This window comes from Bufo bufo, chromosome 8 (genome assembly GCF_905171765.1).
Source record: "Bufo bufo chromosome 8, aBufBuf1.1, whole genome shotgun sequence".
In the NCBI taxonomy this organism is placed as follows: domain Eukaryota; kingdom Metazoa; phylum Chordata; class Amphibia; order Anura; family Bufonidae; genus Bufo; species Bufo bufo.
Genome location: NC_053396.1, coordinates 199,787,881 through 199,813,623, shown reverse-complemented (window position 1 = coordinate 199,813,623; position 25,743 = coordinate 199,787,881). Strand labels below are relative to the sequence as shown.

General features: G+C 50.0%; 1 protein-coding gene across 4 annotated transcripts; it reads left to right on the top strand.

Annotated features, from left to right (window-relative positions):
* The first annotated feature begins 364 nt into the window (after window positions 1–364).
* FLOT1 (flotillin 1) lies at window positions 365–17,570 on the top strand. 4 transcript variants are annotated; one of them, XM_040442177.1, is made up of 14 exons: window positions 365–515; window positions 2,763–2,808; window positions 4,653–4,728; window positions 4,944–5,034; window positions 5,123–5,266; window positions 5,662–5,781; window positions 5,857–5,952; window positions 9,999–10,151; window positions 10,232–10,413; window positions 10,759–10,804; window positions 10,890–11,027; window positions 11,472–11,636; window positions 13,026–13,091; window positions 16,733–17,570. In XM_040442177.1, exons 2-13 carry the CDS (start codon window positions 2,763–2,765, stop codon window positions 13,071–13,073), a joined length of 1,305 nt encoding a protein of 434 aa, XP_040298111.1. In that variant the 5' UTR covers window positions 365–515; the 3' UTR covers window positions 13,074–13,091; window positions 16,733–17,570. The 4 variants fall into 4 exon arrangements, with proteins under 4 accessions (XP_040298111.1, XP_040298112.1, XP_040298113.1 ...); XM_040442178.1 differs by having other exon boundaries at window positions 13,026–13,116; XM_040442179.1 differs by lacking the exon at window positions 13,026–13,091.
* The last annotated feature ends 8,173 nt before the right edge of the window (window positions 17,571–25,743 follow it).

The window sequence follows — 25,743 nt, the reverse complement described above, 5'->3', positions numbered from 1 at the left end:
GGGGGCACTAATTATTCTGGGGGGCACTAATATTACTGAGGGGCAAAAATGGGGGCACTATTAATACTAGGGGGTGCTAATGGAGGCATTAATATTACTGGGAGGCATTACTATTACTGGAAGCCACATTATGACTTTGGGATGTGGCCTAACTTGGCCGGGAGAGGTGGAAGCCCTAGGTGGGGCAGTATATTGCTCCTCCGCACTATGGTATTGCTGGCCCTACCTACAACATGGGGCCAGAGCCTGCTGCTGCCATTCACACACAAATCTATGCATTCAGAGCCTGCAGTGAGTAATCCCGGACACCAGATGGCGCTGTGAGCGGTGAGCGCGGCTCTATGGTCCCGTCCATCAACAGCAGTGTCAGTAAGTACAGGGGTGGGGGAGGGGCGGCAGGGTGGAGCAGTACCGGGAAGAAAACACTAGGAATACGAGCGATCACAAGCCGTGAGCAGCAGGCGGAGGACGGAGAGTCATTATCGGGAAGGTCACCGGCTGCAGCTGATAGCAAGGTACAGTATGTACAGTAATACACGTGTGTGCGGGCGTGTCATCTACATGCATCCTGCAGCCGTCTGATATGTGCTCTGACAGTTCCTAGATCTCTGCTTGCGGTCAGTGAGTTGATCATTCACGTTTAGATCCAGGGGCTGATCCTTTCTTGTTTACATAGGATCCAATGGCCCCTGTAGCCTGTGTTTGGATGATGAGGATGGCTCCAGAGACGGATCCTGTCTGGGAACGGACGAAATGCAGATAACGTGACGCGTCGCGGTACGATCCTGCGCGCAGAAACGGATTCTGCATCAAAATCCGCTGGGCGGGAACCTACCTTTTTATAGGGGTTGTCTCACCTCACACATCGCATACGCAACCAATGTCCCCCACCTCTCTCTAAGTACGGAGCCCGCACAGTGAAGGAGAGTACCCTGCGCATGCGCCGCCATACAGTCATTTCTAAGGGACAGCCGAAAACAGCTGAGCATGCTCGCTGCACTCCCATAGAAATGACTGTATTGTGGCCGCGCATGCGCAGTGTACTCTCCTTCACGGTGCGGGCTCCGTTCTAGAGATGGGACCCGCACCTGTGAGACATTGGTGCCATATCTTAGCCACCAATGTCTGAGGTGAGACCACCCCTTTAAGGGTAGGTTCACACCCAGCCTCCCCCTTACATTGACAGAGAATCCACCGCCTTGGATCCGCTGCAAAATCCGTGACGAATCCACTGGAAAAATTGGCCGATCAGATAATGGAGGCCTATCCTGAGGACAGGCCGTCACTTGTAAGGGACCCGACAACCCCTTTAAAGGGGAAGTCCACACGCGGCACTCAGCAAACTGCATGAGATTTTAAAAATCCACTCGCAACATTCGGCGCGGACATTTTCCTCGGCGTGTGGGTTTTAAAAATCTCATGCAGTTTGCTGAGTGCCGCGTGTGGACTTCCCCTTTAAAGGGGTTGTCGGGTCCCTTACAAGTGACGGCCTGTCCTCAGGATAGGCCTCCACTATCTGCTGGAGGAGGATACGACACCTCCACCGATCGGCTGGTGTCGGGAGTTGGCGCCGGAACTACTGCTCCATTAATGGGTAGTGCCGACAATGGGCTACTGCAGAACAGCTGATCACGGGGGCGCGGGGTGTCGGTCACGGGGGTGCGGGGTGTCGGACCCATCAGATTTTTAAAGGACACCTGCACACTGGAGGAAAAAAAAATGATTATGCCAAACCCAGGCTTTCAGGACATGCTGGGAGTTGTAGTCTCAGAGCGGTAGACCTGTGTTGCCGCTCCCCCCTCACTGCTCAGGTCAGTAATGCAGATCCCGGCTTCCAGCTCTGCGCTAATGTAATCAGCTCTTCTGCCTGCAGAGACAGACGCGGCTGGCAGGAACTACTCCGTCACAGTGTGTCAGGGAGGGGGGGCCATACGGTAGATGTGGTGAAAGCTGTTTTATGTCGGCTCCTGGCGGGGCGTGCTCACTATTCCTGCAGTTCAGCCGTAGATTGCGGTTGGTATTGTGTAATAACGGTGGAAAATGAGCAATGATTTTAGGGGGTCTGACATATGGGGGGGGGGGGGGGGGGGGTTTTGGTAGTCCAGGGTTTTCTAGTGCACAGATCTTGGCGGCACCCCTGTCTATGGGTTGTGTCTGGCACTGCAGGTTGGCAGGGGTTACGATAACAGTTGTGTAATCTGGAGTCGCACTGACTGACAGTCCGCGGTCTCATGACTGCCACGAACAGGAAGGGAGCACGAGACAGGACGCGAGGAGCCGCACTGCTCCCCTATTCACATGGGTGTAATAGTAGAGAGACTGGGGCGGATAATGCATGCTGCTCGTATACTAAACACCCCCTACTCACGCTCTGCCGAACCAAGCGTGCATGTGTACGGGGGGGAAGGAGGAATAGCTGTTCGGGCCGACAGCTATTGAAGATGTATGGGCATCTTATGAGAGACGGCGGATTAACGATTGTGCAGCTGGCGCGTGGCCAAAGACATTAGAGAAACTTAGCGGATCTCGGGCAGGTGACACCGCTGATCACTATAGCAAAGATCAGCAATCTTCAGCACATGAGCTACTGTGAAACTACAACTCCCAGCATGCATACTTACTCTGCTGTTCTTGTGCCTCCCCATAGAAGTGAAAGGAGGATTCTGGGAGTTGTAGTTTCAGGACGGCTGGAGTGGTGGAGGTTGCTGATCCCTGCCCTAGAGGAACGAACATTCACTATTTCTCTCTTTCTTCACGTTTAGATGGTGTTTTATACATGTGGACCGAATGAGGCCATGGTTGTGTCAGGTAAGATCATAATCTGCCCTTAAAGGGGTTGTCGACCTTTTTGATATTGGTGGCCTATCCATACAGTAGGTCATCGGCATCAGTTTGGTGGGGGTCTGACACCCGGTGATAATCCCACCGAAGTCTCAGTACACTGTGTAGCGGCTGTGAATGGGGAACGGAGCTGCAGTATCCCGGCATGGCCACTACAGAATGGGCGGCGCTGGCTGCGCCCGGCTCCTTCCACTGTCGTGTTTACACCGGGTGTCGGACCCCACCAATCCAATAATGATGGCCTATGTAGAGGACACATTATCAGTATCTAAAAGGTGAAATCCCCCTTTAATTCTTCAGCCTTAAAGAGGACCTTTCACTAGAATAAATAATCTAAACTAACTATACAGACACAGAGAGCGGCGCCCAGGGATCCCCCTGCACTTACTATTATCCCTGGGCGCCGCTCCGTTCTCCCGGTATAGCCTCCGGTATCTTCACATGTTCGGTTCAACTGGGTGGAACCTGACGCCGTCTCTTTCTCCTATGCTGTAGCGCTGGCCAATCGCAGCGCTCAGCTCATAGCCTGAGAGTTTTTTTTTCCTCCCAGGCTATGAGCTGAGCGTGGTGATTGGCCAGCGCAACAGCATAGGAGAAGGAGACGCCGGCAGGCTCCACCCAGTTGACCCGAACATGTGAAGATACCGGAGCCTATACCGGGAGAACGGAGCGGCGCCCAGGGATAACAGTAAGTGCAGGGGGATCCCCAGGCGCCGCTCTCCATGTCTGTATAGTTAGTTTAGATTTTTTTTTATTGTAGTGAAAGGTCCTCTTTTTAAAGGGATATTTTCTGAAGCTTCCTAATTTCAAGATCTCTGCTTGCTGCCATTCAACAGAAAATGTTGTTTATTTCCAGGGGGTGTCCTGGTCATGTGACAGCGTATAAACCAGACCATGAACGGAGCCAAAATTCTGATTCTTTAAATGGGCTGGGACACTGATCGCATATGGCTATGTCAGATAGGTGCGCATCTCCAGAACGGAGCCCCCCAAAGTGGCGTGCTCTCCATTCACCGCCAATAGAACTGAGCCAGCGCTTGGCTATTTTCAAGACCCCCATAGCAGTGGGCAGAGGGTGGCTGTGCATGTGCAATGTGCCGTCCTTCACTTCGGGGGGCGCCGTTCTGGAGATAACGATATGCTATCAATGTCCCACGTTGGAATACCCCTTTAAGGGAATCATGGAAACCAGTGCATGCGCTCCACTCTTATGTATGTGCAGCCACTTCTCCACCATAATGTGAAATCTCTGCGTCAGAGGGGTCCCAGCATTGCCGTTGGGGGTTCATAATCTATTCCGTCATTTTTTAAGGTAGGAATAGCAAAACGAGTAATGGAGACCCTATGATCAGTCAGTGGGCACTGGGCTCAGCTTGGCTCTGTTGTACGGGCACACTGTCATGGCTTCCATTGACACCAATGTGATCAGAGCCGTAAAGGGGTTGGCCCGTCTTGTACATTGGGGGCATATCGCTAGGGTATGATGCCCCGATGTCTGATAGGTGCTGAGATGTGCTCCTATCTTTAGGACGGAGCTTGCACAGTGAAGGAGGGCACGCTGTGCATAGGTGGCCGCCCTCCATTACTTTCTATGGGACTGCCGAAAATAGCCGAGCCCACCGCAGGCTCCGTTCTACAGACAGGTGCATGTCCCTGAGGTAGGACCCGCACCTATCAGACTTTGAGGGCATATCCTAGCGGTATGCCCCCGATGTACAAGATGGGGGGGGGGGAGAAGCGTCCTGTCTCATACCCAGCAGCCTAAGACACAGTCCTGTATCCCCGATTCTCACCTCTTTGGTACGTTGCAGGTTTCTGCCGCAGCCCTCCAGTGATGATCGCCGGTGGACGGGTCTTCGTCCTCCCCTGCGTGCAGCAGATTCAGAGGTAAGACTCGATGACCTCTCTGCTTATTCCTCCAAGTATATCCGTCTACATCAGGCATCTCAAACTGCGGCCCTCCAGCTGTTGTAAAACTACAACTCTCACAATGCCCTGCTGTAGGCTGTCCGGGCATGCTGGGAGTTGTAGTTTTGCAACAGCTGGAGGGCCGCAGTTTGAGATGCCTGGTCTACATCCTTTCACTTAGTGATCCTCTGCAGGATCTCTCTGAATACCCTGACGCTGAATGTGAAGAGTGAGAAGGTCTATACCCGACACGGAGTCCCCATCTCTGTCACTGGCATTGCTCAGGTAAGGCAGGATAGACGTGGCTTCTGCAGTATACTGGGCACACACCATACAGTGGGGTCTCACTCTTTTCTTTGTGTCGCTCCTGCAGGTGAAGATCCAGGGGCAGAACAAGGAGATGCTCGCAGCTGCTTGTCAAATGTTCCTGGGGAAAACGGAGAATGAGGTGGCTCATATCGCCCTCGAAACCTTGGAGGGTCACCAGCGTGCCATCATGGCACACATGACCGTGGAGGTAGGCTACGGCGTAATAGATGTCATTGACATCTGCACATGGGGAGCATTACTTACAGGCATGTCAATTGCACATGGAGTAATGAAGGGTTAATTCTGTGCCGAATAATCTCTTGATATTTCTTTAAAGGGGTCTGAGCTCCAAAACCCCTTCATACACTTAAAGGGGTTGTTCACCTTGGGGGGTGTCCCACATCACTTGCCTGCCACAAGGTTCCATTTCCTTTCGGACCCCCGCTGCAGCACATTGTTGACACTCGTAGACCGGATCGAGGTGGTAGCGGTGGGGTACCAAAGGAGTCGGAACCCAGGCAGCAGAGAGGGATAGATCATCGATATTAAAATCATGGAAAACCCCCCTTTCATTTTGAATCTCTTCTCTCTTATTCCTACCAGGAGATCTACAAGGACAGGCAGAAGTTTTCCGAGCAGGTTTTCAAAGTGGCTTCTTCTGACCTGGTGAACATGGGGATCAGCGTGGTGAGCTACACCCTGAAGGACATCCATGATGATCAGGTAAGTAGCGGGTACTGAGGGAGGGGGTTAGATATGGAGGAGTAATGCTGAAGCCCGCCGCTGTGTCTCCTGTAGGATTACCTGCACTCTCTAGGTAAAGCCAGGACGGCGCAGGTGCAGAAGGATGCGAGAATCGGTGAAGCCGTGGCCAAAAGAGACGCCGGGATTAAGGTATTTTTACTGTGAATGCGAGGCGTAGGCGGAAAGTGTAATATATATATATATTTATTTATTTGCTTTTTCCCCCCCTCGCCTATGACGGCACCCTTGGATAGCGTCCGCCCCCTCCTCAGGACAGGAAACAGGAAACCCAACCACTTTAAAGGAGGTACCAACCTCCCTCTGTTTCCTGTCCTAAGGGACAGAGTTTGGATTCACAACCACGCCAAGGAGAGCTGCGGGCGCCCCATGTGACATGTTTCCACAGTGGTTGCTTCGTTCCTTCACTTCCTTATTACCCTTATAACCATAAACTGATTGCAGGGTGTGACGCTAGTGTGAACAGAACTATTAAAATGAATATCCACCCTTTTGATTATTTTAATGTAAGTCCAAAATTTTGTGCAAATTTCGTAATGTATTAGTATAATGTTTAGTTGCAGTAGGCATAGAGTAATTCTTGCAGCTGCCACTAGGGGGTGCTTACAGCACACAGTGGGGTTCAGTGCATACACGCTTGCAGTAAGCTCCCTCTAGTGGTGGCTGCAGGAAGCCCTGTGTTACTGTTTGGTAAGGGAGCTCTGAGCGAGCGAGAAACTAATTGACAACTGTGACGGATACCGCGCCTCGTGCCCGCTTGACGTCGCCTACATTGAGCTCCCGAGACGCGGTATGGTTACGGGTTACCAAAGCGTGACGTTACGCCCTCCAGAGGAGCAGGTAAGGTCAGCTTGGTACAGTTTACACTGACACCTCCTGTCTACACGGGTACAGAGAGGCAACAAGCTGAGAGAGCCTTTTCACTGCCGCAGTGAAAACAGCGCCTCCGCGGCCCGGGAAATCTGCCACCAGCTTCTTGTTTGATATAAGCCCGGTCCGCTAACGGGATTATATAGGGTGAGAAACCAACCCGCGGTAGCTTATAACTAGGCCGAAACACGGACGTGGGGATTCGTGATCGAGATACAAGACAGCACCAGATTAAGGCCTCTTTCACACAACCGTTTTTTATTTTATTTTTTTTGTTTACGGGCCGTTTTTTTTCCGTTCCGTATACGGAACCATTCATTTCAATGGTTCCGCAAAAAAAAACTGAATGTACTCAGTATGCATTCCATTTCCGTATTTCCGTTCCGTTGAAAGATAGAACATGTCCTATTGCCCGCAAATCACGTTCCATGGCTCCATTCAAGTCAATGGGTCCGCAAAAAAACGGAACACATAAGGAAATGCATCCGTATGTCTTCCGTATCCGTTCAGTTTTTTGCGGAACCATCTATTGAAAATGTTATGCCCAGCCCAATTTTTTTCTATGTAATTACTGTATATGCCATACGGAGAAACGGAAACAAAAAACTGATCCGGGAAAAACGGCCCGCAAAACACTTAAAAAGCCATACGGTCGCGTGAAAGAGGCCTAAATTATATATTTAATCGGCTTAAGGGCACACTAGATATAACACTATACACACAGAATATACAGTCAGGTCCATAAATATTGGGACATCGACACAATTCTAACATTTTTGACTCTATCACCACCACAATGGATTTGAAAGGAAACAAACAAGATGTGCTTTACCTGCAGACTGTCAGCTTTAATTTGAGGCCATTTACATCCATCAGGTGAACGGTGCAGGAATTACAACAGTTTGCATATGTGCCTCCCACTTGTTAAGGAACCAAAAGTAATGGGACAATTGGCTTCTCGGCTGTTCCATGGCCAGGTGTATGTTATTCCCTCATTATCCCAATTACAATGAGCAGATAAAAGGTCCAGAGGTCATTTCCAGTCTGCTATTTGCATCTGGAATCTGTTGCTGTCAACTCTCAAGATGAGATCCAAAGAGCTGTCACTATCAGTGAAGCAAGCCATCATTAGGCTGAAAAAACACAACAAACCCATCAGAGAGATAGCAAAAACATTAGTCGTGGCCAAAACTACTGTTTGGAACATTCTTAAAAAGAAGGAACGCACCGGTGAGCTCAGCAATACCAAAAGACCCAGAAGACCACAGAAAACAACTGAGGTGGATGACCGAAGAATTCTTTCCCTGGTGAATAAAACACCCTTCACAACAGTTGGCCAGATCAAGAACACTCTCCAGGAGGTAGGTGTATGTGTGTCAAAGTCAACAATCAGGAGAAGACTTCACCAGAGTGAATACAGAGGGTTCACCACAAGATGTAAACCATTGGTGAGCCTCAAAAACAGGAAGGCCAGATTAGAGTTTGCCAAACAACATCTAAAAAAGCCTTCACAGTTCTGGAACAACATCCTATGGACAGATGAGACCAAGATCAACTTGTACCAGAGTGATGGGAAGAGAAGAGTATGGAGAAGGAAAGGAACTGCTCATGGTCCTAAGCATGCCACCTCATCAGTGAAGCATGGTGGTGGTAGTGTCATGGCGTGGGCATGTATGGCTGCCAATGGAACTGCTTCTCTTGTATTTATTGATGATGTGACTGCTGACAAAAGCAGCAGGATGAGTTCTGAAGTGTTTCGGGCAATATTATCTGCTTATTCAGCCAAATGCTTCAGAACTCATTGGACGGCGCTTCACAGTGCAGATGGACAATGACCCAAAGCATACTGCAAAAGCAACCAAAGAGTTTTTTAAGGGAAAGAAGTGGAATGTTCTGCAATGGCCAAGTCAATCACCTGACCTGAATCCGATTGAGCTGTATTTCACTTGCTGAAGACAAAACTGAAGGGAAAATGCCCCAAGAACAAGCAGGAACTGAAGACAGTTGCAGTAGAGGCCTGGCAAAGCATCACCAGGGATGAAACCCGGCGTCTGGTGATGTCTATGCGTTCCAGACTTCAGGCTGTAATTGACTGCAAAGGATTTGCAACCAAGTATTAAAAAGTGAAAGTTTGATTTATGATTATTATTCTGTCCCATTACTTTTGGTCCCTTAACAAGTGGGAGGCACATATGCAAACTGTTGTAATTCCTGCACCGTTCACCTGATGGATGTAAATGGCCTCAAATTAAAGCTGACAGTCTGCAGTTAAAGCACATCTTGTTCGTTTCATTTCAAATCCATTGTGGTGGTGTATAGAGCCAAAAATGTTAGAATTGTGTCGATGTCCCAATATTTATGGACCTGACTGTATACAGTGGTCTGAGGTTACAGATACAGGTGATATAGGTACAACAGGGTAAAGCAGAGCAAAAGTCAGTTACCGGGTAAGATGCAAGTTCCTTTGGGGTTATAATGGTGGAATAGTCCTTGGCTGCAGTCACGTGGGGGCAGTGAGGTCAGCTGGTTCCCGGTCTCTCCAAACACATTGGCACGATGTGACCCCCTTCAAAAAAGACGCCGCCCGCTGGTTTGCATGGGCTTATTGACCTGTAGCTGGCCGCTCCTCTCCCCACCTAGGGGTAGGGTCCCCTCCTCCTTCTCTGGTGCTGGCAGCAAATGACCCATAAAACCTTTTAGGGCTCATAGCCCCAGACCAGAATGTCACAGGAAGATGGTTCCGGGCCCAATTGATCCGCCTGGGTTCTGGCATGGTACCGTTATTTTGTTTCTGTGGGGAGATATGTATATCTCCCCTCCCGGGCATCCTAGCCTCAAGCCAGGACTACGTGGATGTTCAGCTTTCCCCCAGGATCGCATTTTTGCCTGGGATGGATGGACGATTCATAATTCTTTATGAAATGTAGGTGCCAACATGTCTGCGAGGTATCGATCCTGGGCAAGAGCTGAGACCCCCTGCTGGGGTTTTTTCCTGCAGGATTAGCTTGCCTCCAAACTGGCTGGTTGAGGTGTGACATTATCCACCTGGGGTCTCCTTGAAGCCTGGACCCCTGGGGCTTTCTCCCTTGCTAGCTGACAATCAGATGGCTGGGGGTGAGAACATATTTTGCATGTACACTGACTGTGTACAAGCCAAAAGGTGAATCAACTGACCATCAGGGCTGCCAATAAATGATAATCCATATTCCTGACAACAACATTTTGTACCTAAAAACTACAGGGGAGTTAAAGGGGAGCCTTGGTTTCTTAAACCGTTCACTAACCAGAAGCATAACCTCATATTTCAGGAAGCGGAGGCTCAACAAGCAAAGGTGTCTGCTCAGTACATCAGTGAAATAGAGATGGCAAAGGCCCAGCGAGATTATGAGCTGAAGAAAGCCATGTACGACCTGGAGGTTAACACCCGGAAAGCAGAGAGCGACCTGGCCTATCAGTTACAGGTACAGACATCGCCATTTCCCCATCCTTTTCGTACATCACTTAGGGGCAGGTGGGTAACCACTCGCTTATTTCTTTTTAGGTAGCTAAAACTAAGCAAAAGATTGAGGAGCAGAAAGTTCAGGTCCAGGTGGTGGAAAGAGCCCAGCAGATCCAACTGCAAGATCAAGAAATCAGCCGCAAGGAGAAGGAGCTGGAAGCCAGAATCAGAAAGCCTGCAGAAGCTGAACGTTACCGCCTGGAGAAGATCGCCGAGGCCGAGAGGTGAGTGATGTTCACGGTATCCCCCTTAGGGCTCTTTCACACGAGTGGATTCCGTGCGCGTTATCCTCTGCGTGAAAGAGAGCTAAGCCCCGGAGAGCCAAGACACGGAGCATTAACATAATTGATTAATTCACGGTGACAACTTTATCTCACTGTGATTTTGTAGTAAAAAGGTCAGAGACAGGCACGGAGAATGATCGATCATGTTAATGCTCCGTGTCTCTGCTGTCCGGAACGGGGCTTGGCTCTCTTTTACGCTTCAGATTACCCGCACGGCAACGGCTCATGTGAAAGAGCCCTTACACGTCCTCTGTTCTTGCCTCACACAATATTGTTGACTTTCAGATTGAAGCTAATTACCGAAGCGGAGGCAGAATCAGAGTCCATCAGGGTCAGTACCCATCCCGTGTGCACGTCAGATTAAAGTGCAAGCTGTTGGATTCTTATAAGTTATTCTTCTCTCTGCATCACTGCAGATAAAGGGAGACGCTCAGGCCTATGCGGTAGAAGTCCGAGCTCGAGCTGATGCTCTGCAGATGGCAAAGAAGGCGGAAGCCTTCGAACAATATCAAGAGGCCGCCATAGTGGACATGCTGCTAGAGAAGTTGCCCGAGGTAAACTGTTATGACTGAAAATGTATGACCATGATGCTTTGCATATAACCTCCTCCGTCCAGCAGAGCTGCCACGTAGCGTACTGGACATCATGTATGGTGGACGGCCCCAACCAGAATCACGCAGGAGGTTTACACCCTTGTGTGTCTGACAGGTGTTTTTTCCAGCTCAACTCATATACATGCATGCTTGGTTCAATCGGGAAAGGGGGAAAAAGACACCGCCGGACACCTAGTGGCGGTTTACTTCCTTGTCCGTGCAAAGGATCAGGCATGTTGAAATCCAGCATGGCCGATCCTTCCTTCACAGCCCTATACACATTGGCAGGTACGGCTGACGTACATCTAGTGTGTATGGCCATTATGTCCCCTGTTGTATGGCAGGCCTCCCAGCGCTGTGTCCCCACTCCATTATCTTATGGTGCACCCACATTTTGTGTTCCAGGTCGTAGAGGAGATCAGCAAGCCCTTCACTAAGGTGAAGAAGATTAAAATGGTGTCCAGTGGTGGAAGCGAGATCGGAGCCGCCAAAGTGACAGGAGAAGTCCTGGATATACTCAACCGCCTTCCGGAGACGGTGGAGAAGCTGACCGGCATTAGCATCAGCCAGGTCAGTAGTCATCAGGTGTCATGTAGTCCATGCGGGGACAGTAAATCCTAGCTCGCAAAACCTGTCCTGTTATACGTCCTTGATAGAAAATATACATTTATTGTTTTTTCTCCCCCATTGAGAAAAATATGGTCAGAGGTAACATCTGTCCCCTCCCTGCACAATGACCTTTGCACAGGTCACAGAGCATGCCCACAACACTCTCCCATAGAAGTCGGTGGACATCCCCAGGCCATGGTCCGTGTGGCTGCTGTAAAGCAAATCGCTGAATGCTTGTGAGGGAGCAGCAGCCGCCTATGCAAGATGGCTGCTCCTCCTCCTCCTCCCCCCGTAATCGTGTACGGGAAGTAGAAAATAGAATGAGGAGCGAGAAGCTACAGAAGGAGGCAGGCCCATAGACTTTATGGGAACGCTTCCTGCTCCTCGCTCTAGCGTCTCAGCGCTCAGACTCCCACCGATCAAAACTTTTCATGTGTCTCTAGGACGTATCAAAAGTTTTCTGAAAACTGCGCTGATCATTTCAGATCCGGCTACCAAGACCCCCATTTTCCTTGCTGTGGCCCCTATAGTGGAAATGTAACATTGACTGTCCATGTAGTACACGGATGGAGCGGCCCCCCAAAATAGGAGACGGTCCTTTCTGGCTTGTAGAGGAGGGGTGTTCCTAACTGGGAGACCCCTCTGTCACATTTATATGATGCCCTGTTGGGGTGTATAGGAAGGTGGGCACCAGGTAGTGCCCCTTCCCACTTTGCTTCCATCAGTGATTGCAGAGGATCACAGGGGGTGTCTGGCTGCGAAAGCCCCCGGCGATCACCAAGGGCTAGTCCAAAGTGGACAACAAGCTAGCATGCATGCTTAGCCATGTGTTTATACTGGGAAGAAGGTGGGTGATTGATACCAATCAAATCATCTTTCAGCTGTCCAGGGTGACAGAAAATGGTCTGCAGCAACAGCACCAGCCGCTCCCATGGGATGAGTTTGGTACTGCCGCTTACCTCCATTTATTTGAATACTGCAGTACCAGGCAAAGCCTATAGACAGAGGTAGCGCTGTTTCTGGGGGGAAAAAACTGGTCTTTTTATTAATCCTGAACAGACAAAAGTTTTCATTCGTAGATCTATCACTGGGGACCACTTGATTTATTGTACGCCCCTCCATGACTCGAGCTCCTGCAGCCAAAGATTTGGCACAGCTTGGATAAGCTTTGCGGGATATCTACATAGCTTATGGGATAATCCAGAGGGCGGTATCTGTGGGCCCCCGGCCTGTAGGAGCGGCAGGAGCTCCAAGTCATGGAAGACCACACATGTGCCTGCAGTGTAACACCGAAACGCGCCACGGAGCTTGACATGACTTCTTCTTATTGTGCTGTCCTGTCACGGGAAGAACCTTCATCTGGATGGAAAACTGGGCCAGCCACTGATCTCAGTGTGACCAGGGGCCAGCGGCACTGTGAGTGCTCCCTACATCTCTCCAGGTTACACGTCCAAGTGTTTGCTCACCCTAAAACCTGCATCCTGTCTATGGCACAATCCTACCCCCCGATCTACAAACGGGCATGAGTTACAACCGTTTCCCACCTGACATGCTGAATACTCTGCTGGCGCTTTCTTTTCTTTCTTTCTTTTTTTGCCTGCTCTCCTAGAATCCCTCATTTCCAGCTCCAATGCCTGTTCTTGACCCATGTTCATCATTGCCAGACTTGTGCTACTCCCAAAGACAGCATGTAAAGAATCCTTAGGCCCCTTTCACACGAGCGAGTATTCCGCGCGGGTGCAATGCGTGATGCAAACGCATTGCGCCCACACGGAATCCGGACCCATTCATTTCAATAGGTCTGTGCACATGAGCGTTGGTTTTCACGCATCACTTGTGCGTTGCGTGAAAATCCCAGCATGTTCTATATTCTGCGTTTTTTTTCACGCAACGCTGGCCCCATAGAAGTGAATGGGGCTGCGTGAAAATCGCATCCGCAAGCAAGTGCGGATGTAATGCGTTTTTCACAGATGGTTGTTTGTATACCTTTTTAGTTTTTATCACGCGTGTGCAAAACGCATTAAATCGCATAGCGCCCGTGCGATAAAAACTGAATGCGATCGCAGACAAAACTGAATGAACTTGTTTGCGAAATTGCGCATTTTTTTAACTGAACGCATCCAGACCTAATCCACTCATGCTCGTCTGCAAGGGGCCTTAGTGTGTAGATGGGTGTGTACTGTGTTGTGGATTACGTTATACACCAGGGGTCCAGAAACTCCCATAGAAGTGAATGGAGCCTGCTGGGTGCTGGAAGTTGCCGTTATCGCCTTGGGGCTCATGCATGTCAGACATAGATAAGTTCATCCTTCAACTGCCTCCTGAGCTGTGAGAGAAAGAGAGCTGCAGCAGAAAGGACACGCCTCCTGAGCTGTGATAGGACGAGCTGTAGCAGAAAGGACATGCCTCCTGAGCTGTGATAGGAAGAGAGCTGCAGCAGAAAGGACACGCCTCCTGAGCTGTGATAGGAAGAGAGCTGCAGCAGAAAGGACACGCCTCCTGAGCTGTGATAGGAAGAGAGCTGCAGCAGAAAGGACACGCCTCCTGAGCTGTGATAGGAAGAGAGCTGCAGCAGAAAGGTCACTCCTCCTGAGCTGTGATAGGAAGAGACCCTCCCGTCAACCGTTATGCCATAGGCGTCTCAGATGGGAATACCCCTTTAAGATTGTTTGCAGCCATTGGGAGTGGTACAATCTGACAATGTGACACTTGGACCAGGAAAGATTATGTACCCCTGCTCTAAGATGAGCCGCTTGGTTACGCTCCCCCCACTGCATGTACCCGAGGGTGAGCGTTTGCATGTGAGCGATCCCCATTACTAACACCTGAAGCTCTGCCGCGGGCGCCGTCTGAGATTCTGCCATTGGTCAGATATTCCCTCCTCCACAGCTTTCTTCTATTCATTTCCATGGAGCTTTATCTCCGAGCAAAACCGAGGGGGATTCGCGCCTTCATTTTCGGCAATCTCAGCTCTTAGGCATCCATAGACGTTCTCTTAAAGCAGGGATGCCCAACCTGTGGCCCTCCAGCTGTTGCAAAACGACAACTCCCAGCATGCCCGGGCAGCCTACAGCAGGGCATGGTGGGAGTTGTAGTTTTACAACAGCCGGAGGGCCGCAGGTTGAGAATCTCTGTCTTAAAGGAGCCCTAAACTTGGAGAGCGCAAGTCACTTAAAGGAACATTAAACATAGAAAATGCTAAAAAGAAAAGTAAAATAAAAAAAGATCCCAGCACTTCCACCAGTTATTTTCCTCCTTTTACTATTCAAACTGGGAAATACATAATGAAATCTTCTGTATCTTGAGGTCCAATCACTTGGAAATGTCCTCTCCTCCTCCTTTGTGTTCTGTGTCTGGGTGTAAGGGCTCTTTCACACTTGCGTTCTTTTCTTCCGGCATAGAGTTCCGTCGTCGGGGCTCTATGCCGGAAGAATCCTGATCAGGATTATCCTAATGCATTCTGAATGGAGAGAAATCCGTTCAGGATGCATCAGGATGTCTTCAGTTCCGGAACGGAACGTTTTTTGGCCGGAGAAAATACCGCAGCATGCTGCGCTTTTTGCTCCGGCCAAAAATCCTGAACACTTGCCGCAAGGCCGGATCCGGAATTAATGCTTATTGGAAGGCATTGATCCGGATCCGGCCTTAAGCTAAACGTCGTTACGGCGCATTGCCGGAGCCGACATTTAGCTTTTTCAGAGTGGTTACCATGGCTGCCGGGACGCTAAAGTCCTGTTTGCCATGGTAAGTGTAGTGGGGAGCGGGGGAGCAGCATACTTACAGTCCGTGCGGCTCCCCGGGCGCTCCAGAGTGACGTCAGGGCGCCCCAAGCGCATGGATCATGTGATCGCATGGATCACGTCATCCATGCGCATGGGGCGCTCTGACGTCATTCTGGAGCGCCCCGGGAGCTGCACGGACTGTAAGTATACCGCTCCCCGCTCCTACTATGGCAGGACTTTAATAGCGTCCTGGGTGCCATAGTAACACTGAAAGCATTTGGAAGACGGTTCCGTCTTCAAATGCTTTCAGTACACTTGCGTTTTTCCGGATCCGGCGGGCACCTCCGGCAACAGAAGTGCATGCCGGATCCCAACAACGCAAGTGTGAAAGAGGCCTAAGACAGCTGGCTGCAGCAGGAGCCTCCCGCCTGGCATCCCACCATCCATCTAAAAAGGGGATCGAAGTAACCCCTGATAAGCTTTCACTAGAGTTGTGCCCACGTATAGCACAACCACACAAGGTGCGCACGTACGCCATTAACCCATGGTGCGCCGTTTTGTGTTTTCTTAGCTGAACACTGCCTGATCATGGGTGCGCCACATGTAGGCTCCAAACATGATGTGAACAGGGCCCAAGAGACATTGGCCGGGACGTGAAGGACTCTCTCCTGCCTTCTGCACTCTCCATAACCTCCCACCGCCCCGTTGCTTTTCTAGATTTAATGTTCCTTTAAGCCGTCAAAGAATTCAGAAAAACGCCCCAAATTCCCGTGTTCTTCACGTGTAATCCCAGGCCGCACCCCAGTTTGCGGGGTCAGTTCTCATCTGGACACCAACTCTAAGGCTGCTTTCACACTTGCGGCAGAGTGATCCGGCAAGCGGTTCTGTCGCCGGAACTGCCTCCCGGATCCGGCAATCTGCATGCAAACTGAAAGCATTTGTAGACGGATCTGTCTCTCCGCGTGTAATCCGGAGAAACGGATCCTTTTTATATAGTTTTTTTTTTCACATTTTTACCAGTCCGCGCATGCGGAGACCGGAAGGACAGATCCGGCACTAATGCATTTCTATGTAAATTAATGCCGGATCCGGTATTCAGGCAACTGATCCGGAATTGTGGACTGAGATAATACCGCAGCATGCTGCGCGGTATTTCCTCCGTCCGAAACGCCATTCAGTGACTGAAGACATCCTGAACGGATCGCTCTCCATTCAGAATGCATGGGGATGAAACTGATCAGTTCTTTTCCGGTATTGAGCCCCTAGGACGGAACTCGGTGCCGGAAAAGAAAACCGCCAGTGTGAGTGCCCTAACCGATTCTTTCTGTCTTCTAGAGTATGAAGAAGAGGCCTGGACGCATGTGCTGAGTGAAGACCCTCGATGCGGCATCCATCGCCCTTCTCTTCACGGTGCCTCTGAGATTTCTCCACGTCCTCACTACGTGTATTACCACCGCGTCTCCCTGTTTGGATGAAGATTTGCACCCATGTTTCTCGTCACTGTGTTCCGGGGGCGACTGTTCTCCTCCCATTGTTGCACGTATTTTGAGTTGATGCTTCTGTGTTTTTTAATGTTTTGTACGTTTTTATTTTATTACCATAGTCCTACATCTAGACGTCACTCCTTCTGAGCTATGCAGATCCCATGGCTTACCAAATCCTGAATGGCCAGGGGGCTCGTTTTCAGTGCCAGTAATGTCCGACCTCAGCCAATGAAACGTTTCATCTACGTTTGTACCTCACCTCTAAGAATCACACGGAGCGTTCAGCCAGCAGGGGGCAGCGCAGCAGTCTTAGCCACACCAGAGCTAGATTTAGAAGGAGAAGTGCAGATTTGTATTGACCTATTTACAAATCTAATTCTCCTACTCAACACTAGTAACGAGCCGTAGCAAAATCCTGACGAGGGAGAGATCTGCCCTTATATTCTCCTTTAAAACCCCCTATTCTGAACACAAATACTAGGCTTCAAGACCTTTAATGCCACAGAGAGCGTGCTGCCTCTCCCCTTGTATGCCCCCACCCCCCACGTGAAGAATCCCACGTTTATACCTGTTATATTGTCCTCGTTGGGATGTGAACCTATAACTGTGACATTTGTGCCTGTAGATGATAAATGCCTTATATCAACGTCATGATGGCTGAATAAACATTTGTGTATCTTACACGTTCACCCATTCTCTATACAGCGCCGACGTACAGCGAGTACTTTCCAGACTGTCCCGCTCCCCAGTGACTGTGATTCTCCTGTCTCAAACACTAAATTAAAGAGCATCTGTCAGCAGGTTTGTACCTAGGACACTGGCTGACACGTTGGCAGCTGAAGGCATCTGTGTTGGTCCCATGTTCCTATGTGCCCGCATTACTGAGAACAATGATGTTTTAATATATGCAAATGAGCCTCTAGGTGCAACGGGGGCGTTTTCATTACACTTAGAGGCTCTGCTCTCTGTGCAACTGCAACGCCCTCTCCACTTTGACAGGACCAGGCAGTGTAAACGCCATCACACCAGGCCCTGTCAATGAAAGTGCAGAGGACACGGCAGTTGCAGAGAGAGCAGAGCCTCTAGGTGTAATGGTAACGCCCCCATTGCTCCTAGAGGCTAATTTGCTCATTAAAACATCATTTTTCTCAGCAATGCGGACACGGGACCAACACAGATGCCTTCAGCTGCCAAGCGCACATGTAACAGATCAGCCAGTGTCAGAGGTACAAGACTGCTGACAGATGGGCTTCGGGGTCTATTCAGACGCCCGTAGAAATGGGTTCTCATCCGTTCTGCAAATTTACGGAACGGGTGCGGACCAATTCATTCCAATGGGGCTGCAAAAGATGCGGATAGCACACTGTGTGCTGTCCGCATCCATAGTTCCGTTCCGCGGCCCCGTAAAAAAGATAGAGCATGTCCTATTCTTGCCCGCAGCCATGGACAAAAAATAGGCATTTCTATCACAGGGCCGGCCATTTGTGGTCCACAAAATGCGGAACACACATGGCCGGTGTCGTGTTTTGCGGACATGTGAATGGACCCTTAGGCCTCTTGCACATGGCTGCTCCGTGCATTGGGCACCGCAATTTGCAGTCCCCAATGCACGGGCCCCATCCGTGCAGCAGCCGCAACGAATCCAGGCCCCTTCAACTTGAATGGGTCTGTGATCCGCCTGCACCGTAAAAAAATAGAACAAGTTCTATTTTTTGCGGTGCGGAGGCACGGACAGAAGCCCCATGGAATCACTCCGCAGTGCTTCCGTGGGGTTACGTGCCACCTTAGCTCCGGATTGCGGACCCAATACGGGCTGTGTGCATGAGGCCTTAGGGCCCTTTCACACTTGCGTTCTTTTCTTCCGGCATAGAGTTCCGTCATCGGGGCTCTATGCCGGAAGAATCCTGATCAGGATTATCCTAATGCATTCTGAATGGAGAGAAATCTGTTCAGGATGCATCAGGATGTCTTCAGTTCCGGAACGGAACGTTTTTTGGCCGGAGAAAATACCGCAGCATGCTGCGCTTTTTGCTCCGGCCAAAAATCCTGAACACTTGCCGCAAGGCCGGATCCGGAATTAATGCCCATTGAAAGGCATTAATCCGGATCCGGCCTTAAGCTAAACGTCGTTTCGGCGCATTGCCGCATCCGACATTTAGCTTTTTCTGAATGGTTACCATGGCTGCCGGGACGCTAAAGTCCTGGTTGCCATGGTAAAGTGTAGTGGGGAGCGGGGGAGCAGTATACTTACCGTCCGTGCGGCTCCCCGGGCGCTCCAGAATGACGTCAGGGCGCCCCACGCGCATGGATGACGTGATCACATGGACACGTCATTCATGCGCATGGGGCGCTCTGACGTCATTCTGGAGCGCCCCGGGAGCCGCACGGACTGTAAGTATACTGCACCCCCGCTCCCCACTACTACTACGGCAACCAGGACTTTAATAGCGTCCTGGCTGCCATAGTAACACTGAACGCATTTTGAAGACTGATCCGTCTTCAAATGCTTTCAGTTCACTTGCGTTTTTCCGGATCCGGCGGGCACCTCCGGCAAATGGAGTGCACGACGGATCCGGACAACGCAAGTGTGCAAGAGCCCTTAAAGAGGTTTTCCTACAAATGTTGCTTATCACCCATCCACAGGAAACCTGACAAGCCTCTGAATGGTGGGACCCCCACCGAACACCAGAATGGGGGGGGTACTGTGCTCCCTTTTTAAATGGAGCAGCAGGAGCACTACCGCAACATCTAGGGGGCTGATGAAGATGGCTGAACACTCATACTAGGCCAGCGATCGGCAACCTCCGGCACTCCAGCTGTTCTAAAACTACAACTCCCAGAATCCTCCTTTCACTTCTGTGAGAGTTACAAGAACAGTCTAGAAATTGTGCATGCTGGGAGTTGTAGTTTCACGGCAGCTGGAGTACTAGGCTCTCACCGCTCCATTCAAATGGGAGAGACGGGACCCCTGTTCTCATGGCCGCCAGCGATCAGACACTAGATCGGTGAGGAGCGCCGGTCATGAGAGAACCCCATTAACCTTCGGCCTCGAGCACCAGGCTGTTATGACTGTGAACCCTGCGAGCTGTAATGTTCATAGGTCTCCACAAATATGTGACGCACGCCCACTATCCCGTCCCGAACTGCACTTTGGATGGTGCGGCCTGTTGACCAATTATCATGGCCGTTAACTCTTTTTGGTACTGATCGGGCAGATAAAGAGGTTACGTGGCGCTCTGCTGCCAGGTTAACCAATCCAGCTTCTGCTCAGTACTGCTACAATCAAAGTACAAAACACCCAAATACAAGGCACTTACTAATGTATTGTGATTCTCCATATTGCCTCCTTTTCTGGCTGGATTAATTTTTCCATCACATTATACACTGCTCATTTCCAGAGGTTACGACCACCCTGCAATCCAGCAGCTGTGGTCGTGCTTGCACACTATAGGAAAAAGCGTCAGACTGTGGAAGCGTACGCAGCTCCCGTCCCGACCACCTCATATCTGTGCTGCAGCAGTGGTCGTAACCTCTGGTAAAATGAATCCAGCCAGCAAAGGAGGCAATATGGAGAATCACAATACATTAGTAAGCGCCCTGTATTAGCTTTCTCTACATAATAAATGTCATCTGCTGAAGTGAGAGGACCCCTTTAATCCTTCATGGACACCACTGAAACATCTCTATCTCATAACTGACTAGACGCCCACAGGACACGGGTGTGCGGCACTGTATATGAAACGCCTGGTTGCTCACACTATATCTTAGGCTACTTTCACACTGCCGTTTGGTGCGGATCCGCACCGATAATGCAACCGCATGCATCCGATCGGAACGGATCCGTTTGTATTATCTTTAACATAGCCAAAACGGATCTGTCTAACACCATTGAAAGTCAATGGGGGGATGTATCCGTTTTCTATTGTGTCAGTGAAAACGGATCCGTCCCCATTGACTTACATTGTGTGGCAGGACCGATCCGTTTGGCTCAGTTTCCTCAGACGGGCACCAAAACTCTTTGGTGTCCGCCTCCAAAGTGGAACGGAGCCAAACGGATGCATTCTGAGCGGATCCTTATCCATTCACAATGCATTAGGGCAAAACTGATCCGTTTTGGACCGCGTGTGAGAGCCCTGAAACGGATCTCGCAAACGGAAACCAAAACGGCAGTGTGAAAGTAGCCTTACAAGTCTCATTCATTTGACACCGCAACGTTTAAAGGGCTTTTCCGGGACGGTTCTATTCATGGCCTATTATCAATATGAGATCAGCGGGAGTCTGACACCCCCCTGAATGAGCTCGGTTCTGTCTATTCTATAGTGGCTTCCTGATCGCTGCAGCGTTCACATAAATGGGATCAGCGCTGCCGTGACCAGATCAGGGCTGGGTCGTTACCGTGCTTGTTTCCAGCTTCGATGCTTCTGCCAAACAGCTGATCGCGTTTGTCACCGCTGCGCGCCAATCGATGGCCTCGGCACATATCTTCACATGCGGTGCAGCTTGTCGACGTACAGTATATTGCAAGTATCTGCCATGGATTTCAGCGTGAGGGAGAAATCTGCAGCCATATCCGCTATAATTTTCGTAACAAAATCTGTACAATTTTTGGCAGTACCCAGTGCCTCATGTTGGATGGTAAATTTTGCGCAGATGCTTTTGTCTTACTCTCTACCTCCAACTGGTAGAAATGTAGCACCACAATTTTAAGCTGCAGCCGGTTTGTTGAGCTGGAAAACCCCAAAAAACAGGTGAGCAAGGAGCGGTGGATTGTTTTTGGTGCATTTGCTTCATAAATAAGTCTAAAACCTGCTGCAATATTATACGCCAGATTGTGGTGTGTTTTATGACATATTTGTAAGTCAGTATATGAGGGCTCAGTTACAGGTTATACATTGGGGCCCAGCATCTTCATCTCTTCTTTTAAAGGGCATCTGTCAGCAGTTTTGTACCTATGACACTGGCTGACCTGTTACATGTGCGCTTGGCAGCTGAAGACATCTGTGTTGGTCCCATGTTTATATGTGTCATAAAAATGAAATTTTTATATATACGCAAATGAGCCTCTAGGTGCAATGGGGGTGTTGCCGTTACCCCTGGAGGCTCTGCTCTCTATGCAACTGCCTCACTCTCTGCACTTTGATTGACAGGGCCAGGCAGTGTAAATTTGATCATGCCTGGTCCTGTCAACCAAAGTGCAGAAGGTGCAGCAGTTGCAGAGAGAGCAGAGCCTCTAGGTGTAATGGTTACGCCCCCGTTGCTCCTAGAGGCTCATTTGCATATATTAAAACATCATTTTTCCCAGCAATGCGGACACATATGAACATGGGACCAACACAGATACCGTCAGCTGCCAAGTGCACATGTAACAGGTCAGCCAGTGTCAGAGGTACAAAACTGCTGACAGATGCCCTTTCAATGTGTTGTGTAAACTTTGAGTAGGTGTTTGTCAAACCCCCTGCTTGAGCAGACCTACAAAGGGAAGCATACTTACCTGCTCCCAGCACCCTCACTCCCTGGATGTATACTTACTGTTGGCCGCCGCAGAGGTGACCTGCTCCCCTCGGATCATGAGAAATGATCACATGATGCAAAAAAGAAAAGTGCACAAACCCTTAAGATCACATCTTGTATGAAAGAAGATAAAATCCCATTATCGGCCCTGACCCCAGATTTCTAGAACTGGTTCTAGATCACCATGGACAATGATTTAATGTAATTCTTACTGTACATCTGCGCCTGGAGAGGGCTTTTATCTCTGCGTATATTAACAGACAATGGACAGGATATACTTTCTGTATAACACGTCCTCGGGGAGGGTAGACCTCGGCATATCCACTGACAGGATATAGAAGCTCATCACTGCTGGTTGCATCAGAAGAGCCCCTGTGGGACGCCAGCTGTTCCTGCATATGCATCACAATACACAGGTTCCCATTAATGCCTCATTCTGCCTCATGAATACTTAACCTGCAAAAAGTCCATTGAGAATGGAGCTGGGCACTTAGTGATGCCTCCTGCACTGACCGCTCCACCCCCCACCCTATTGTGTCCTGCACTGTGGAAAGAAGCCAGCATGGATCCTGCACTGTGGAAAGAAGCCAGCATGGATCCTGCATCGGTCATTGAAGCCATCGACCTAGCGTTTCCCAACAAGCGTTGCCCAGAGCATCACACTGCTGGTCTTCTTCCCATAGTACATCCTGCTGATGCCCACGGACCCGGGCGGCCACATGTCAAAGAAGACGTGATTCCTCAGACCAGGCCGCCTTCTTTCATTGCTCCGTGGTCCAGTTCTGAAGCTCACGTGTTCTTTGTAGGCACTTTCATTGGTGGACATGGTTCCTCATGGGCAACTTGACCAGTCTGTGGCTGCGCAGCCATGTGCACAGGAAGCCATGATGTCCTGACACCCTTCTATCATCGCCAGCAGGAACTTTTTCCCTAATTTATGCTGCCCAATGCCAGTCTTGTGCATCTCAGGAGGATCAGACCAGACGGGCTAGCCTTCATTCCCCACGCACATCAATGAGCCTTTCGTACCCATCAGCCTGTCTCCTGTTCACCGGTTGTCCTTCCTCGTAGCACTTTTGGTGGGCACTAACCACTGCATATCAGGTACACCCCACCAGTCCTTCCATTTTGGAGAAGCTCTAAGCCAGTCGTATAGCCATCACAATTTGGTTCTTGTCAAAGTCCCTCAGATCCTTATGCTTGCTCCGTTTTTCCTGCTTACAACACATCACCTTCAAGAACGGCCTGTCCACTCGCTGCCCAATATATCCCCAGACAGCCGCCATCGTCACCAGATAATCAATGCTATTCACGTCACCTTTTAATATTATGGCAGATCCGTGTATAGTTAATAGGGAGCTAATTTCGCCATATTTACTGCTTTTTCCGGTAAAAGATGGACACTATTATAAGTCAATGTGGTCGACAGCCATTGGACTGCACCACGTGAGGGATCTGTCATAGCATGAATTCTGTGTTTCTGCTCCTATGGCGGAACCAGAACACAGAATTCATAGCGCAGATGTGAACTCAGCCTTAGACCTTATTCAGGCAGCCGTAACGTGGGCGCATTTCAGCATCTGTATTACACAGGGGCGGACAGGCCATAGACTTACAGGGAAATATCCCCTCACGGACGCTATCTGGATGCATAACGATCGGACGCTCTCAGCAGTAATTAAAGCTACCGTAGGAGCACCAGGCACCCACGTACCTGGCCAGCAGTGATGGTCAGCGAACACATGCGGGCTGCCATCTTTAGTAAGGTAGACTCACCCGTCCGGCGATGCACAGGTAAGCCCTTACCTGTGCCGGGAGCCGGTCTGAAATCAAATGCAGTCACCGGGAGCAGGCAGTTCCGAGAACAGCCGCCGGGGGCCTTCATCGGGCTGTTCTCAGAACTGCATTTGATTTCAGACTGGTTCCCGCCACAGGTAAAGGCTTACCTGTGCATCGCCGGACGGGTGAGTCTACCTTACTAAAGATGGCAGCCCACATGTGTTCGCTGACCATCACTGCTGGCCAGTAGCCGCTTGCGCTCTCCTGTATTTAGCTGCATCTCTGTCCTCAGGTATATGGTTCTGCTGGGGCGGTACTTTGTGCTGCACTGTGGTATGTGGTTCTGCTGGGGCGGTTATTTGTGCTGCACTGTCATATTTGGTTCTGTTGGGGCGGTATTTTGTGCTGCACTGTGGTATTTGGTTCTGCTGGGGCGGTATTTTGTGCTGCACTACGGTATTGATGGTCCTATTTACTTGTGATGCCCTGCCTTCTGTCACTTTGGACTCGCCCACAGCATGAGACCACTTTAACCACCTCCGGACCGCCTAACGCAGATTCGCGTTCCGGAGGTGGCAGCGCTGCGCACAGTCACGCATATACGCGTCATCTCGCGAGACGCGAGATTTAGCTCAAAGCCGGCCCGCGCATGCGCATCGCGGGCCGGCAAAAGTTAAAGAACAATTTCGTCACCAGCCTGCCAGCCACGATCATTGGCTGGCAGGTTGGCGATTTTCAAAAAATCCAATCACAAGCCGTATAACAGATTATATTAGTAAATATGATCTGTTATATGGCTTCTCTGCTGGTCCTTTTCGTCGGTTGGATCCAGCAGAGGAGCAGACTGAACTGTGAGTAGCACCAAACACTTCACTGTAGCCCCAGATCACCCCAATTAACCCTTTGATCGCCCCTGTCAATCACTAGTGAAAGGAAAAAAAGTGATCAGTGTAAACTGTCACTTTTTTTTCCCCACTGGTATTGGCTGTTAGGTTTTAGGGATAGTTTAGGCCCCTTGGTTAGGTAGTTTAGCGTGAGTTAGCGCCCACCCCACCGCACCGCAGTCACTTTTATTCGCTGATTAGCGTATCGCTAATCAGCATTTGTACTTTTATAGTATCTGTAAGTGATCAAAACTGATCACGGTCAGATCTATAATAGTATTAGTATCACCTTAGCTCGCCCTCCACCCAAAACGCAGTGTTTGCCCGATCAGGCCTGATCGGTCGCCCACACGTGCGTTCACCCACACCCGCCCCACCGCAGTGACAAAATATATATATTTTTTTGATCACTGCACATTCACTTTACACGCACTGCGGCGATAAAAAAATCAGTTTTGATATTTTTTATCAACCGCAGCGGCCTCCGGTACTTCGCTAGCCTCCCCTTTGTAAGACAGGCTTGCTTTTTTTCTTGGGTAGTCTCAGGGAATACCCCCTAAATTTTGTAGTCCAAAATGTCAAACAGGGGGTATTCTTCTGAAGAGGCCTACAGGATTCTGACCCAGTCGGATGAGGAGTGGGAACCCTCATCTGACGAATCTAGAATATGAACCTGTAGAAAGCAGTG

Excerpts from the sequence above, each read along its gene's own strand:
- FLOT1 (XM_040442176.1), top strand. The coding sequence starts at position 2,763 with ATGGTGTTTTATACATGTGGACCGAATGAGGCCATGGTTGTGTCAG. Across the intron at positions 5,035-5,122 it reads CTGTCACTGGCATTGCTCAG|GTGAAGATCCAGGGGCAGAA; the intron begins GTAAGGCAGGAT and ends TCGCTCCTGCAG. Across the intron at positions 5,953-9,998 it reads AAAGAGACGCCGGGATTAAG|GAAGCGGAGGCTCAACAAGC; the intron begins GTATTTTTACTG and ends CTCATATTTCAG.